Below are 15,613 nucleotides of genomic sequence, written 5' to 3'. Positions count from 1 at the left end.
ATAGAGGCTCTTTATAAATATAAAATATTTTTCCTTTTCATCTGTACCCATAAATGTACATTTCCCATTAGAAATGGTGGTGGCTTTACAGATCCAAAGAAAGATTTAACCCTTAATTCAGAAGAGAAGGAATAGTTGTCTAACTACCTTTTCACTACACTTTCAAATTAAGAACTCCCTCACATTATTCTTCTTTCATCCTCCCTCCTTCACAGGGAAGATGAGAACAAGTATAATTATTCACTGCAGTGAGAAGTGTCCCAGAATTTGCTGCATTTGCATAAATGGATGTATAATTCTCTGAAAACAGACCATGTTCTTTTTGTGTTAATTCAAACAAATCTTTGGCATTACTCACCATAGAATATTGGACCAGTTGTAATTATCATTGGAAGCAAGCACTAGTGAATGTGGTGGCTGGAGGTATGCTAGAACTACGTACGCATCAGTATGGGCATGCTGGCCTGTAGCCAGCTGCCATCGACACCCTGTTGTGGGCAAATGTTGACTGAAAGGATGTGGAACAGTTCTGCTGTTCCTGTGCGCTCCTGATGTGCAAGGGATGAAATGGAAGGAAAAATGAAAGAAAATAATAATCCAGAGAGTAAAAATGGAGAGTCATGTGGACATAACAAACTCAAAGAAAAGCCCGTGTAGGGTAACAGCGTACCTCATTAAATTGCTATAGGCAAAATTATTATGCAGAAAATTGGGAATGTATTTTTGTTCCCAATTGAATATAAACAATGTTTACAGATATTATTTCACTATTCAAAAAGTATGTAAACACACAGTATGAGCACCAGAGCTCAGAGGAATTTGCCCGGTTGTCATCATTGGGAACGGAGACTGAAGGCTGGGAAGCTGCTAATGTGCCCAGTGCATTCTCTGCTGATCCCCGTAATACTGGGATCTGAAAGAAGAACCACACCAATAAACTAAATTCATCCTTTCGCTTAGGCATAAGGAAGTTGAAATATGGGGAAAGTAATGACACAGAATATTAACTGCAGAATGTGCAGCAGTCAGATTCGTTCGTAAAAATTAAATGGAGAAACCCCAGCAGGAGCACAGCATGATGCTTCAGACAAACAAATAGACTCTTCAGAAGTTATGGCCCCTCTGGCAAGTATGCATGTGTAGCCTATCTTACACAGTTCACAGTAGAAAATAAACAAGAACAAAAAAGATAACCAGACATTAAAATTTATGTTTAAAGAGAAATGGACAATAACATAGATGTGGAATAACCAGCTTTGTTTGGTTATTTACTTATTCAGAAAACAAAGAAGAAGAAAGGATAAAGAAAAATATATAGAAATAACTTATGTGTAACTGACTTTGAAATTCCCTCTTCAACTATGGGGCAAAATACGTGCTGCTAGAATTTCAATTCAGCAGCAGTTTTCACCCTGAAAGAGCTTTACAATTACTTGGTAACTTTGACTTTTCTGTAATCACAAGAAAGGCTGTGAAAGGTAACAGCTCTCCTCTTCAGAACTCTGAGTGGCAAGAATTTAAAACCTGTGTTAAAATTATTACATATTAGAAAATCCAGCCTATTCAAGCTTTAGAAAATTTTGTGCTTATGTTTCCAATGATAGAGAACTCCTGTTTTTCACATCCTCCACCCACCCCTTTAAAATCAAAGTGAAGATGTCTTGTTAATAGTATAATTCTAGTAGAAGGGAGACCACGATAAAAAACAGCCATTAAAGTCAATAATTATTCTGTAATGTACAGTCACTTTGGGACCTGGGCGCTGAGTTAACTGCACAAACCCCTGGAGCAGCGTGGGCAAGGCTGGGCTGCAGAGCTGGTGTGCTGGGCTCCGTCACACAGACCATGTGCCTCACACTGTCAAACTTCTCGGGTAGTGGATTTGTTGGTCCTAGTCAGGTTGGTTTTGTTTGTAAGTGTGACTTTATTAGCTGGCATCTGAGCTCAGACTATCAAGAGGTCTAGGGCTGAGGAAGTGCACTGATACATCAGTCTCTATGAAACTATGAGCCTTTTCCTTTTATTACAGCCATGGACATGATTTTTGAACATTTGAAAAGTCAGGGAAAAGCCTGAGAACGGACCTTGCCATTCCTCTATACTAAACATCCCTACAAAAACTATTCCTCTATACTAAACATCCCTACAAAAACACCGGATGTGTTTTTGGACGGATGAAGAAAGTTGTGTCTAATGGGCAGCACAATGGCTGAGACCTTCTACAGTTCCATAAACTATAGTGCTTTTCATAGCTTCCCATTAAAGAATACCTCCTTTACTTCCCCTGTATTTTCCCTGCTAAAGGCTGGATCTCAAGGGTTAAGCTGAGACAAAATATCTGTTCTTCTAGATTGCTTCTTTTTCAATTTAAACACATTTCATGTGGAGTTTTGCTTTTCAGGGAAAATTCATCTTAAAAATAGCTTCTATTTAATTCAGCATAAGCCCAACAAGCTGTGTCACTGCCAGAGACCCTTGTTTGGAAGCAAGCTTTGCCATTCTAATAGGGCAGGGCACAAACCTAAAATCTCTCAGCAGTTTGGACTTTGTGTAACTGTTACAGCAAAACAGAACATGGTTAGCATATGTAAAATCACTTTGTTAAATACACTGCTGACCCCAACCTTGTTTTATCCAAGCATTATCTTTGCTCATTTCTACTAAGTTTAGGTTATATTTTCCTCAGAGGCTGGTCTTTACAAGGCACATTGGGTATTTACTTTTTCTCTAAATGCCTACTACATTCTTCATAGTAGCATATTCATTCCACAGATCTTCCCGCTTATTAAATGATTTCTAAACTTAGCACAGGCTCTCCCATCTTTAATGCAAACCATGCGTACAGCTTCCAGATGACTCAGCTGAGAGCTAGAGCTGGGCAGTGGTGTTCTCTGATAAATACATAAACAAAAACAACAACTCATGTCAATTGGTACTGCGTATAAGAACAACACCCACTGAGCTCTTTTAATTGTGTTAGAGTTGGAAGGGAAGGCAGCATGCAAAGGGGGTCAGATACAGGCCGTTTCTCTAAAGCATAGATTGCTACCAAAGAAAAAGTTAAAAGAAACCAGATTTTTTTTTACAACTTGCTGAAAACTTAATGTAGCTGCCTTGCAAATTTGCAGTCAGTGTCAAAAAAACCAAAAGCCAGAAGCAGATGCGTAAGAAAAAGAACAGCCAAGCTTGATGCTAACATTCTGCAATGCAAACCATGCAAACCGGTTTCATCATCCACTACCTGCTGTGTTCCTTGGCTTGGTGGTATAAGGATGACTTTATTTGCATTTGGAACTTCTGACTAGAAATGAACATATTTAAACATTTCAGTGGCTGTATGAATGTCCGCTATTCACTAAGCAATACTTTTCCAATAGCTGTTCAGCAGCTTAAGTGGCTTTTAAGATTTTATCACTACTTCTTGTTATTTCTCTGTTAATAGTGACTTCTAAAGTAATTTGTATTTCTAGCATTTATTTTGTTTTGCTTTGTGGTTTGTTGTTTTTCTTTTTTTGGGGGGGGTTTGTTGTTTTGTTTTACAGTCTGAAAAGGAGACCAGAAGCTTACTTTCCTTATTAGAAAATAAGAGCTTTTTATTACATTTCTTAATAAATTCAATACCTTTTAAGTAAAGTCTTATCAGCCTCAGGAGGACTCCTGAAGAAATTTATTTGACTTTCAAAAACTTCCTAAGTGAAAGTTGTACACAATGGAAAAGAAATTCTCATTACTTAGTTATGGGAATTATCACATTCCCCTCTTCCCAACTCCTGAAAAAGGGACCAAACCTTGGGCTAACAATACAATTTGGCTAGAAAAAACAAGAATTATAGAAGATTTTTCTTCTAAAAATTTTTTTATGAAAAAATCTGGCTGACTTGCAATACCGATTCCCTTGAGAGGCTCCACTTTGCAATGCACAAGGTACAGCAGATCTGCTGAGACCTGAAGTGAAAGAAAAATGAACCCTAATGCATTTTATCATCTACCAAATCATATGGAAGAAGAGAGGATGAAACATGTCCTGGTATTTTAACTGTTGAAATGAATGAATTACAACTTTTATTAAAACTTATATCAACATAGTAATTTCTAATGTAATTGTACACCACTAGCCATAGCATTGGGGTTCCCTTCATTTCAAGAATTTAAAAATAAATCACCAAACACCAACACGCATTAACAACGCACCTTTCTAAAACGAGTGTAAATTCCTGGATCAGCACATATACGTTGCAAGGTAATTTCTGAACAGGGGGAAGCTATTGTGTGGCCGGGCTCTGAGGGCACCAGAGGCACTGCCGGCCTCCCAGGGCCTCTCCCCACCCTGCCCAAGGCCCAGGACCCCACTGCAGCTCCCCTGGGGACGTTATCCCCTGCGATGCCATAAGATGTTGGTCTCCTGCTCCGCTACAGTCCTGCCCTGCCTGGCCATCGGCCCCGCTGATCTGGGCTGACATCCCGGATCCCGTCTTGGCCTGTCCCTTTCTCTGGGGACATGCGGGATGCCTGGAGCTGGGGCTGTCCCTGGCTGCTCCCCAGCTGCCCCCCCCAAACTGCCCCACTCCTCGGCTGGGGAGGTGGGATGAGCCAGCCCTGTCCACCCCATGGGGATCCTCCCTGACTCCTGTGCCCCCAGGAGCACCCACCCACATAGTGCCCTGATGCCACAGAGCAGTGTCACTGCCGAAGAAAACAAACAAAATGTTGCCTTCAATTACCCTTAATGACACTTAAATTGGAGTGTAACTGGGAGCAGAAGATAAATGTGGGGTGAGCGGCTGTGAAACCAATTTCTGTAAGGTTTGCTCTAGGCTAGTAGGGAAATAAAATGCAATCACACTGTCACACTCACCTGATTTTCCACGCTACTGTTCTCATTGCCCATTTCGATGCTGACGTCCAGTATCACACAGCAGATAAAGAAAGATCACTAGAAGAAAAGAAAAAGCTCTAAGTCTTCCATTAAAAAAAAAAAAAAAACACAACAAAAAACCCTGGAAATCTTGGAGGAATATCATCTCAGTCACCCTATCAGCGGCCTCTCCCAACATTCAGTCTTACAATGATTTTAAGTCATAAATCAGGGGAAGAGACCTCCTAATGCTTTTATTTCATAAAGTCTCTGCTGTCTTACCTACACTGGCTCCACTTACGCTTGAAAGACACTCCTTGAAACTGAGATTTGTTACTCTGTTTCTGGATTATCCCCTGTCATTTGAGCAGAAAAGCATTTTTCTTGCCAAAGTTACTCTGGATAGACAGCCCATATGAAAACCTTACTGTTTTAACTGTATTCAAACCACCTGTATTTCTTGGAGATCCTGGACTGAGCTGCATGCTCATTGTCAGAACTGCAATGTCAAACCTGACCGTTACTGTAAGTGAAACAATTTTCCACATACGCGCTCAGCTTTAAGAAAGAGCAAATGGATTTTCTATCCTCATCACTGGAGTCGCACCCCGCTTTTCTTAGGCATTATTCTGCTTACAATATTATGATCTAAACACATTTTCTTTATGCTTAACAGGATCTGCCCACCTTAATTACTATTGGTTTTACACTCGTTCAACACTAATTATTTAATTTCAAAAAAATCCTCTGAGTATTAGAACTGTAACCGGCAGCTCTAGAATTAGTGTCTCCCCGGGCGTCATTCATTTATGTATTTTTTTGAACAGGATACTTGATAGTAAAAGTACTCAACAGAGATTCACTTATAGATGTTTACTTCTTGTTCTAGACATTTTATTTTGGGGCTCAGACATTTAAATTCACTGTATTTATGGTATTACTGGATAGGTGAAAATTACACACTCTTCGGGGTTTTTTTTTCCAAAGAATGTGAAATTGGTCTGTGGCATATGTCAAGAAAAACTCCATTAAAGTCAGGCTGTAAAAGAAAGATTGCACTTTGTTAGCCAAGGAAACCATATAAGCTTTTAAGGAATGTTATTACTTGTTACTACAGTACACTTTTTTAAACTTGAAAGATTATTTTTGTTCACAGGAGGCTTGGAGAGAGAGAGAGAAGTTTGGTATTGTGCTTTTAAGCTATGCTCTGTTTAAACTTGAGTGTCTTCAGGGGATATATTGGTGCTTGAACTTGCTCCTGTTGAAATCACTGGGGCCGGGATTGCACTTTTAGTGATTAATTAGCAACACTAGGTTTTATCTGCTGAGATTACTGCCAAATCCTCTACTGTTTTAAAATAGTATTGAACTAAACTGAAGACTGTATGTAATATTTGCAAAATCTCTATTCCCCAAGTATGAAGTACTCCATCATGAAGTGATGGTGTTTTCAGGCCCAATGTTCCAAGAAAACAGATTAAGATTATAATATTTTAAGTATGTATTCATATAAAAAAAATTCTCACACTGTTAGAGTAACTAACTAAGGTTTCAATGCACAGGAGAGAAATAATAACTTCGCTATAGCAATATGCTTCCCTCAACAGCCAGCAGGAGTGAATATACTGGCATTTCTGTGCCACTGACCTAACAAGCTTTTTTCTTCCCAGCTCTTTCTCTGTTTTCACAGACATCATGTGAAAACACCAGGAAATTTAAAGCTCTCTGAACAGTCCCCTCACAAGCACTTGCAGTAATAACATAAGATGGGGTATGAATGAAACTCTCCGAGTGCCCATGGAGCTGTTCGGTTACTTGGGGAGGTGTCTTCCATGTAGGTTGTGGAAAATGGAAATTTTGCTTATCAAGTTCTTAAATAGGTTAGCTAGTGTATGACACAATGTGGCTCTATTTTAGGGTAAATTCACTCCAGTGCATAATACGCTCTCAATGCTTCTGCACCAACTCAGTAATACTGACCGTTAAGACCGCAGCTGCTAATTAGAGGCCAAATTTGTAATATTAATTTTAAAGAAAAAACACTTTATTTACTATGATTTATTAAAATGTACAGCAATCAAAGTAGAAAATTACAAAAGCACGGCAAAAGTGCTATCACAAATCTCCACTAACATATCATATCATGCTACTTACTCTTTTCTTTCCCTAGAGAATGATGTATCACAATTGTCATGCAATTCTCACATTACCGTCAGCTTAATAATGAAGATACATGTCATAAACAGGGAATAAAGTCGTTATAGATTCTGCAATAATGAGACAAGTGATAATAATAATGCATGAATTACATTGCAGAGTAACTAAGATAATTTTTCAGATTACAATGTTATTGTAATCCTTTTTACATACATTATTTCTAAAACATTTTCTCAGTGCACAAGCATTACTTAGGTTGCAAACTACAAGTGCTTTATCATATGTATAGAATTTCAAATAAACATTAAAAACATGCTAAAAATCCATTCATTAAATAAACATAGGTTAACCAAAAGATAATCTTTCCAATCTTTCTATACTATCTTTTACAATTTACATATCATTATTAAAATTATTTTAACACTACATATCTGAAAAATTGCTCACTAGTACCAAATTGGTCTGATCAGCCCATAGAGACATTTGTACATGTACAGTAAAACAACTGCTTTCCTGAAAATAAGCAACTAACAGAATATTTAACTTTACACTTACATTCCAGGATTAATCTGGCAGCTTTGGATTCACTGACACTTAGAGCATGTCTTCAAACCATTCCTTCCATCTTCACCTCACAAGTTTTCACCTTATTTTCCTCCTACTTCTCCTCAGACTGACATGAAATGTAGGCTTTCTTTCAGGGACCCACCTTCATAACCTGCTGAACAACCAACTTGCCTCCACCCCAGGCAAAAAAGAAAACGAGTTATACTTCCTCCACCCAGGCCTCCCCCCCTGCTCCTGGGAGACTGCTATGGCTCTGCATGTCATGAACTGAGTACTAAAGTTTTTCACAAAAGCAACCCCAGAGAAAATGGATTTTGGTTAAAATATATTTCCCTTCTACTGTTTCTTGGCTTATGGTATAAGCAGTGCTTCTTGCACCTCAAAAATTGTTCAGTGAAACAGTATCAACAATACGTCGAAGTTATGCATGTGTTTTCAAGGGAAAATTAGTATTGGGGGGATATCTATTCAGCATTTTGCTTTCAAGTTTGTTTATGTGTTTAAGTTTGTCTTTCATTTTCTTGTATTACTCTTGAAAACTCTCAGAAATACCTGCTAACAAATGTTGATGTTCCTGTTCAGGTTATGCTGAAATCATTTCCCACTTAATCATCTTGAAGGGTGGAGACATGACAAAAACCCTTTGAAATGTGATGTTGCAAGAAGTACTGGTTTATGGGTGAGCTAATTGTTATTATTAATGCTCATTGTCAGTTCCAGCATTGCTTCCACAAAGGGGTGCTCATAAAGACAGCTGATAACAAAAGATGGTGTATTTATCATTAGTGGCAAATGCAAGGGATTAACAAGTTTCTGTGAACACTAGTGGTGCTTGTTGGTGCCACGCAGCAAAGGAACTGTCTACTGCCGGTTTACTGCACCCTGAAGAGCTGGTAGGCAGCATTACTGACTCTGGTATGGAAAATTAATTTCTGACATGAATGAGAAGCAGAATTTCATAGGGTATCTATATTCTGTCTGCTGGTTTTCCTGTGGTCTTTGTTCCACAGCGTCTTGGTCTACAAACATCTGGGTGGAAGAAACATTCGGCATGTGAAGGGCTGGAATGAACAGTGCAATGTCGGGGAATGCATGAGTAGCCCTGCCTTTTCAACTTTTATTTTTTTATGAAGTTGGTGATCCAGCAATCCAAGCTTCCAAGCTTTATTATACCACCTTAAGCCGCTGTTACGGATCAAAGAAGAATTCCACAGATCAGAAATAAATTACCTGTATTCCCTGAGCTTTTTCAGGTTGTAAACTGAATTACATACAAGTGGGTTTGGTGGTGTGTGGGTGTTACAGTATGTCAAATAAATCTGTGCTATACCTCTAAGAGTTCAAGATGGAAAAGTCAAGATCTATAGTGAAGCTCAAAACCTAAAGGATGTGAAAGCGGCTGTCACATCTTCTTTTCTCTGGTCTCCCCAGACTACTTCAGAATCCAGAAAAGCTGAAGTTCATCAAATCAATGTTTTACTGTGCTCTTCCTCAGAAAACAAAATGAGGCCATTGTAAAATTCATTGCCTATAGACAACAAATTATGCAACATTTTTGTTTAGGCTCTCTGCGGTGAATTTAAGACCAGGGATCCTGTGGGAACTCAGGAAAACAGAAGCCCGGTAATATAGCCTCAGTTCTGCTAGCCACATTATTTCCTCATAAACAGAAACTGAACTCATATTTGGTGCGATTCCATTTCTAAAGCTAAGGCCAGAAAATGCCACAGAGTGAGAGTGAAGAAGCTGCCTTGAAAAACAATTGTCTGGCACTAACTGTGGGGAAGTTGTGGTAGTTGATGATAATTTCTGATTTATATTTTTATTTTTTTATCAACATGTGTGCAAAGAGAATCCCTCTGGCTAACCTTGTGTAAGGTTTGCAAAGCCACACAGACAACTTCATTACTGCCAGAACCACGAATCACATGAAATGAGGGGGACAACATACGTGGTAATAGAGCAGCCATGTTCTCTATCTCTGGACCTAGAACAACTCTGTCTGACAACACTGACATTATATCTTTGGGTCAGTTTTCTGACCCACTCTCATGTCAGAATTAGGATACTCAGGTCCTATCCCAAGCAACACCTATTCACTGCAAGTTATTCCCATCTATGCAGATGCTGCTCTTCTGTTCCGTTCCAGTATGAAGTGAAATCAGTTTGCATAAACCACTAACTGTGAGAGCATTCCTCATCCTCTGATGTCTTGATTTATTCTCTTTGATTTTATGATAGAACTGGTGGGAGAAGAAGTACTCACATCGGGCTGCTTTACTGTTATTTCCTGGAATTCCCCTGTGCTTCTTCAACCACGCTTCCCGCTCATCCAGGGGAGGCTGTCTGCTCTTGATCAAAAGAGGATCTAACCCAGGAGGACTGAGAGACTCAAACTAGGGAAAAACACAGCTAAGACTTAAAGATAAGCTATGTAGTGGGTTAACAAGTTAGGCATTTCAGTAAGATCCAAATAATTTGTCATGAGTGATTAAATTTAATCCTTGTATATACAGTATTTGGTATACTTACCAACCACCCACTACTCAGATACGTTAGCTTCTCATATATTGACTACATGCTACCTTAGGTATTTATATAAGACAATTTAGTTTGAACTCATTTTACTTTATGGTATAAACACTGCCAAAATAAGACAAAATGGTTTTATGTTCCTTACTTTCACATGATTGATACTATACATAAAGCAATGCAAAGCTCTGCTGAAGCACTGAGAATACTATTACGCATCAGCTATTCTTGTAGGTAAGAGAAGAAAGAGGGGGTGTTCAGAATCTTGCTCTTCTCTGATCTTAATGTAAACAATGTAAAAATCATTCTTAATTTCTGCATATTAGAACAATCTGCAAGAATGACTAAGCTATGATAGTCCTTCAGCCCTTGTTTTCTCACAAATTCTAGCAGCAAATCAAGATCTGGGAGGGAAAACATAATCCTGTAATGAGAATTAGTAAACACATAATGATTTTAAAGTGCACAGGTTGATGGGAAAGATGTTGCTTAGCAACATCAGCAGCTGGAACTGCTGTAAAATCGTGATGTTGCTTGGCAACAAAAAGCTGAGCTGGTGTTTTGTGAGAGTTGTGAAATGGTATATTGCTGCACTTCCCCCACCGATAATCAGAAATCACCCATTGGGATCCCACCACCAAATATAGGGTAGGACTGAGGATTTAAAGGACAGCAAAGGAGACAGCTCTTTGATGCAGTCCAGCCTTGGCTGATTTGTTCCTCTTAATATACAAGTACGAAAGAAAAGAAAGAGGGAGACTCTGAGTATCTGCTCCTAAGAGACAAAGGATTTCTTTAAAAAACAGATTAAGAAAGTTAAAAATTATTCTTTCCATTTCTGGCTAATTTGCAGTCAGTATAGCAACCTGGCCTGGAAAAATCCGATCTATGGCACCATTCCATTGCTTCTAGTGACACCAGCGCAGCACTTCAGGCACTCCTAGGCCATGGATGTGGGTGCACTGTGGAGGCCTGACTGTGGCACCAGGGGTGGCCAGGCTGCAAAATCACAGTGTTCAGGCAGGAAGTGAAAGGGAATTATTTTGCTACAGTGTGAAATCTGAAAAAAAACATTGTGATCCAAAAGTGTTTTGACTTCTGACAGGATTCTTGCTCTTCATATAGCTGAGGTATTTGAAATGTTTTATTCATGTTCACAGTAATGAAGTACTTAGATATGGCAGTGGTAATAGTTAAAGAAATTGTGAAGGCCTTATTTATACATAATATTGTTAGAAGTGATTTTAGAAAGTAGTGAGAGACATCAAGTGCCTGCAAGACTTTAGCTCTCATCTTTGTACAGATAGTCCCTCCTCCCTCCTTCAGATCTTTTAGACGAAATATTCATGGCACAAAAGGTGTAGAAGACAACGCCTGTTTCTTTGGAGATGAATTGATTTGCCCAAGGTAAAAAAACCCAAAACACTAAGGAGCAGAATTAGGATGTCAGCATGGGCTTCCTCAGCAAGCTCCAGTTTTCCAGACTATGCTGGAATTTTACTTAATTTCATTCAGACCTCCATCAGGAGGTACCATTCCTAAAGCAACATGAGGGGTGCTAATTAATTTTATTTTACATTCTATCCGGGAATTTTCCCAGCTGAAAAAAAGGAAGTCTGCCATTTCAGCTTTTACCAGCACTTTCATAATACTATATTATTTCATGCAATAATAAATAAAAGTGATTCTGGAAATCTTAGGTATGATTCTATTGCCTAAAAGAGACAACTAGTGTCACACTGGACACCTAGGGTATCCTGCTTATCCCTTAACTGCCTGCCTGGAAGACATGGGTCTCAGATAAGTTTTGTGTTTTATCTGCCAGTCCCACAAGGATGTCACAACCACCTCAGCGTGTCTAAAACTGTGCTCTGTAGATCTGAATAATCCTTCTCTTGTGCCTTGATCATTAAATGTTTTGAGCACATGTATATTCCCTTTTCTTTGCACTGATTGCAGATGTCAAAGTAATGCAGAGGACCTAGTCTTTAAAATTGATGCCAGAAATATTTCATAAAATATATATGATCCAAAAAATAACATTCAAGTATTGGAGCATTTCTCTTTCCAAACCACATTTACACCAGCAGTTTTTCACCAGTTTCCATATGCAGCACTTAAGTCAGTGGGAAGGCTGTTGATCCAGATGAAACACACAGCTCTGCGCAGTGGCACTGACTCTCTCTGTCCTCATGCAGTATCTGGCTATGGAGAGCTGGATAAAGGCTTCATATTTGAGTTCCTAATGTCTCAACCAGCTAACAGGGCTTGGGAGCTACAGGGGAGGCTGACCTACATAGCTCACCTGGTCAATCTGTGCTTATCATTGCACAGGACTGTAAATTATTTCCTTATTATTACTGCCTGCCTTTTATAAACAGCTGATTATGATCTATGAGAAATATCTCCCCCATACTTGTATTATGAGACATATATGACTGTATAATTCAGGTCCATAGCCGACTTGGCAGAGTGCACATGTGTTTTCACACTCTAAATGCACACAGTCATTCACTCAAAGTGAAGGATCCTTGTTCCTAAAACTCAAAGGAAGAACATTTAGTCTGACTTGGGGCAAAGTCTTGGAAGCAGTGGTGGGAGATCTGAGGTGAAGGATGGATTTTCAGAACCCGCTGGCTCTCTGCTCCCCAAGCTGCTCTGCCTGTTGTGGTGTCCACTCACAGCACTGGAGATAGTGGGACAGGACACAGAGAGACAAAAATCCATGTTATGATGAGGCAGAAAAGGAAACATAAGCAAGGTGGGGCCCAGTTGGTTTAAAATGTCTCTAGAGGCACATATAAAGCATGGGAAGAATGCATCCCAAGGTGAATTATTCCTTGCCTCTTTTCAGGTCCTTCCTCCTTCAAACTATTTTTCTTGCTTTCCCCTCTGTAGAGTTTACCTGTTTCTTCTGTCCATGCATTCCCTTTGACTCCTCCCTTTGACCAAGAGACTCAGTGGAAATACAAGGGAGAGCGAAGAGTTGCCATAAGGTCTGGTGTTCTGAGAGCTGATGAGAATGGCAGCGAAGAGGCAGGGTGTAAAGCTGCTCAGAAGGTAAGAGAGTTCTTCCTTCTTGTTCTCCTTTAGCTGTGGAGCCTGAACCAGCTGTCAGCAACTGTCTCTCCCTAATTGCGGATGGCAGCAGTATTTCATCTCCCGCTTTCTTGGCCTGAGGTGTGTGTTGACATGTCAGAGTTGGCAGGTTGCAGCTGCTCTCTGGGTTTTGTGCTAACACACCCTTCATGCCCACACAAATATCACAGGAGAGGAGGACTCGTTGTTGTGCTTCTAGAAAGCCTCCAACACGCAGAGACTGTCCTTGGGCTGAGGGGCAGACGCTTATTGACTTTTAGTGCTGGCCCAACACAGGTACATAATCATGTACACTCATGCACACACATAGATATACACACATGTATATGTTATATACTATGTATATATAAATGCATATATCCTATACAGGTTATATGCTCATCTTCAGTTAGAAATCATTTAGCCTGGAGCTGCTTTTCATTGTTTTATGATAGTTTATCACTGGGTGAGAATAACCTAGTTTATAAGCTCAGCTACTGAATATTTAGCAGTGAATAATATTGTCACTCCAGATGTGCTGTGTTTTATCAATAGTGAGGGCAAGCTGTGGAAATAAGTCTCTCAGGAGACTTACACCTCAAGACAGCTTGTTAATAGCCAACCACGGTTAGGTTTCAGACTCTAGTCCAAGACCGTGTACTAAATCTTTGTGGGACTAACTCTGGGAATGGAGTCACTGACGCTGAAATAATTTTGTAGTCAAGATAGTATTCATAAAGCCATGAATCCTTGTTTACAAAGATGCTGAGGTTGGCTGAAAAAATATTTACTTGGAAAGTAATCTTGTCAAGTTTCTTCAATCTTCTGCACCTTGAAAATGGTTACACTAAGGAAGCACAACACTTATATTCATGTAAGTATTTAGGTAGGATTACTCATGCAAATTCCTCACTGATTTACAATGCAGGATAACACTGCCGACATTTTTCAAAAGCAGAAACTGAGGCACAGAGGGCTTGAGTGATTAGGCCATTAATATATTGTGTGATCCTGGACTAAGCAGGAAACTAGGGCTAGTGTTCAGCCCTCAAAATATCAATACAGAATAAAAACGATTACTGGTTTGATATGGAATTGTTGTTCTAAAAGAATAGCTTATCTTTTGCATGGAATAGGTACTGGATTAGGGACTTTTCTCAAGAATGTTACACTGATTTAGCCCTGCACAAAAAGACCCCATCACATTTCACGACTAATCAGGACTGAAATACTTCCTTACGCTTATTTGTAAGGGGCAGCCAAGAACATTTTTGTGCACAGTAACATCACAGAGGTATCACTAAAGATATCATAAATAAAGAAGGAAAGAAAACCAGTAAGTCTATAGCATTTTACATGCTTTTTTTCCCAAACAAGAATAATTGCATAATAATGAGAACGCTTTCTTGCTGTCATTACCATTGTTTCATCACTGTTATAACGTATAAAATTAATGTAATGAATAAATATTTAAGATGAACATGAATGTAAATTATAAACCTATTTTCCCCCTTGACTGCTTTGATTCAACTAAGCAGACATGCAAAACAAGATTGAGAAGTCGGTTAAAGACAGTCCTTAAGGTTTTTATGATGATCTGTTGACAATGACTGGTGCTTAAACTGCATTTCCGACTCTAAATTGGAGGACTTGATGTTTGCCTTTGTGGTAGTGGCTTTTTAAAAAGATGATCTAATGCCATGTTGGCAGGAAGTGGTCCTAGTGATCCATGGTGGTTGGTGGAGATAAAGTTAACTAAGCTGCTCACTGTTGTTACAGATGGCACAAGCCTTCATCGTTTTGACAGACATAAACCTAATCAGTTTCTCCTAATGACAGATTTAAACTCATATAACATATTGCCTTGTCCAGCTGGGTGGGTCTACACTATTTATATTCATGTTATCATTTTCCACTAATATAAACAATATCCAATTTCAGTGTTCACTCTTAATTTACAGGTGTATTTTTGCATCGGCATTTCCTCATCATTAGTGAATGTTGTTAGGTGCAGACTTTGCAGTACTTGAACTCAGTCTCAGTTTGGATTTGGGGAAGGTTCCTTGGAGATCAGGATCACAAAGTAATTTTTGTTATACATAATTAGGCACTATATTTACATTTTTAAACAGGGATTGTAATAATGAATGAAAATTTGGGAAAAAAGAATCGTCGTAGATCATCTGCAAATGGCTGCAATATTGGCTTCCTGAGTCTGCAAACAGCCTGGTTCTTAAAGATGTGAATTTCCCCTTTCAGCTCAGTAAGATTTTAATATCAAAATCTAATTATGTTTTTTGAACATTGGCTATAGTTATTTGGGTTTTGGTCATTACAACAGATGGAACTTGACAGAGGAACAGATGAAATTTGATTTTGCAGTTGATTTCTATTTATCTACTATTTAGCTATTTCTTGATGTCA

At 39.0% G+C, this 15,613-nt stretch overlaps 1 protein-coding gene across 1 annotated transcript in view; it reads right to left on the bottom strand.

Annotated features, from left to right (window-relative positions):
- Positions 1 to 15,613, bottom strand: part of TACC2 (transforming acidic coiled-coil containing protein 2) — a 152,787-nt gene that overhangs the window by 131,427 nt on the left and 5,747 nt on the right. The window contains exons 2-3 of the mRNA XM_074831449.1: positions 4,856 to 4,933; positions 3,242 to 3,301 (exon numbers count right to left, since the gene is read on the bottom strand). Of these exons, the coding sequence (XP_074687550.1) occupies positions 3,242 to 3,301; positions 4,856 to 4,888 (93 nt within the window). The 5' untranslated portion in view covers positions 4,889 to 4,933. The remainder of the gene's footprint in view (positions 1 to 3,241; positions 3,302 to 4,855; positions 4,934 to 15,613) is intronic.

The sequence above is a fragment of the Strix aluco genome, chromosome 7 (assembly GCF_031877795.1).
Source record: "Strix aluco isolate bStrAlu1 chromosome 7, bStrAlu1.hap1, whole genome shotgun sequence".
In the NCBI taxonomy this organism is placed as follows: domain Eukaryota; kingdom Metazoa; phylum Chordata; class Aves; order Strigiformes; family Strigidae; genus Strix; species Strix aluco.
The sequence above is the reverse complement of the archived record's forward strand: the minus strand, read 5'-3'. Positions and strand labels throughout refer to the sequence as shown.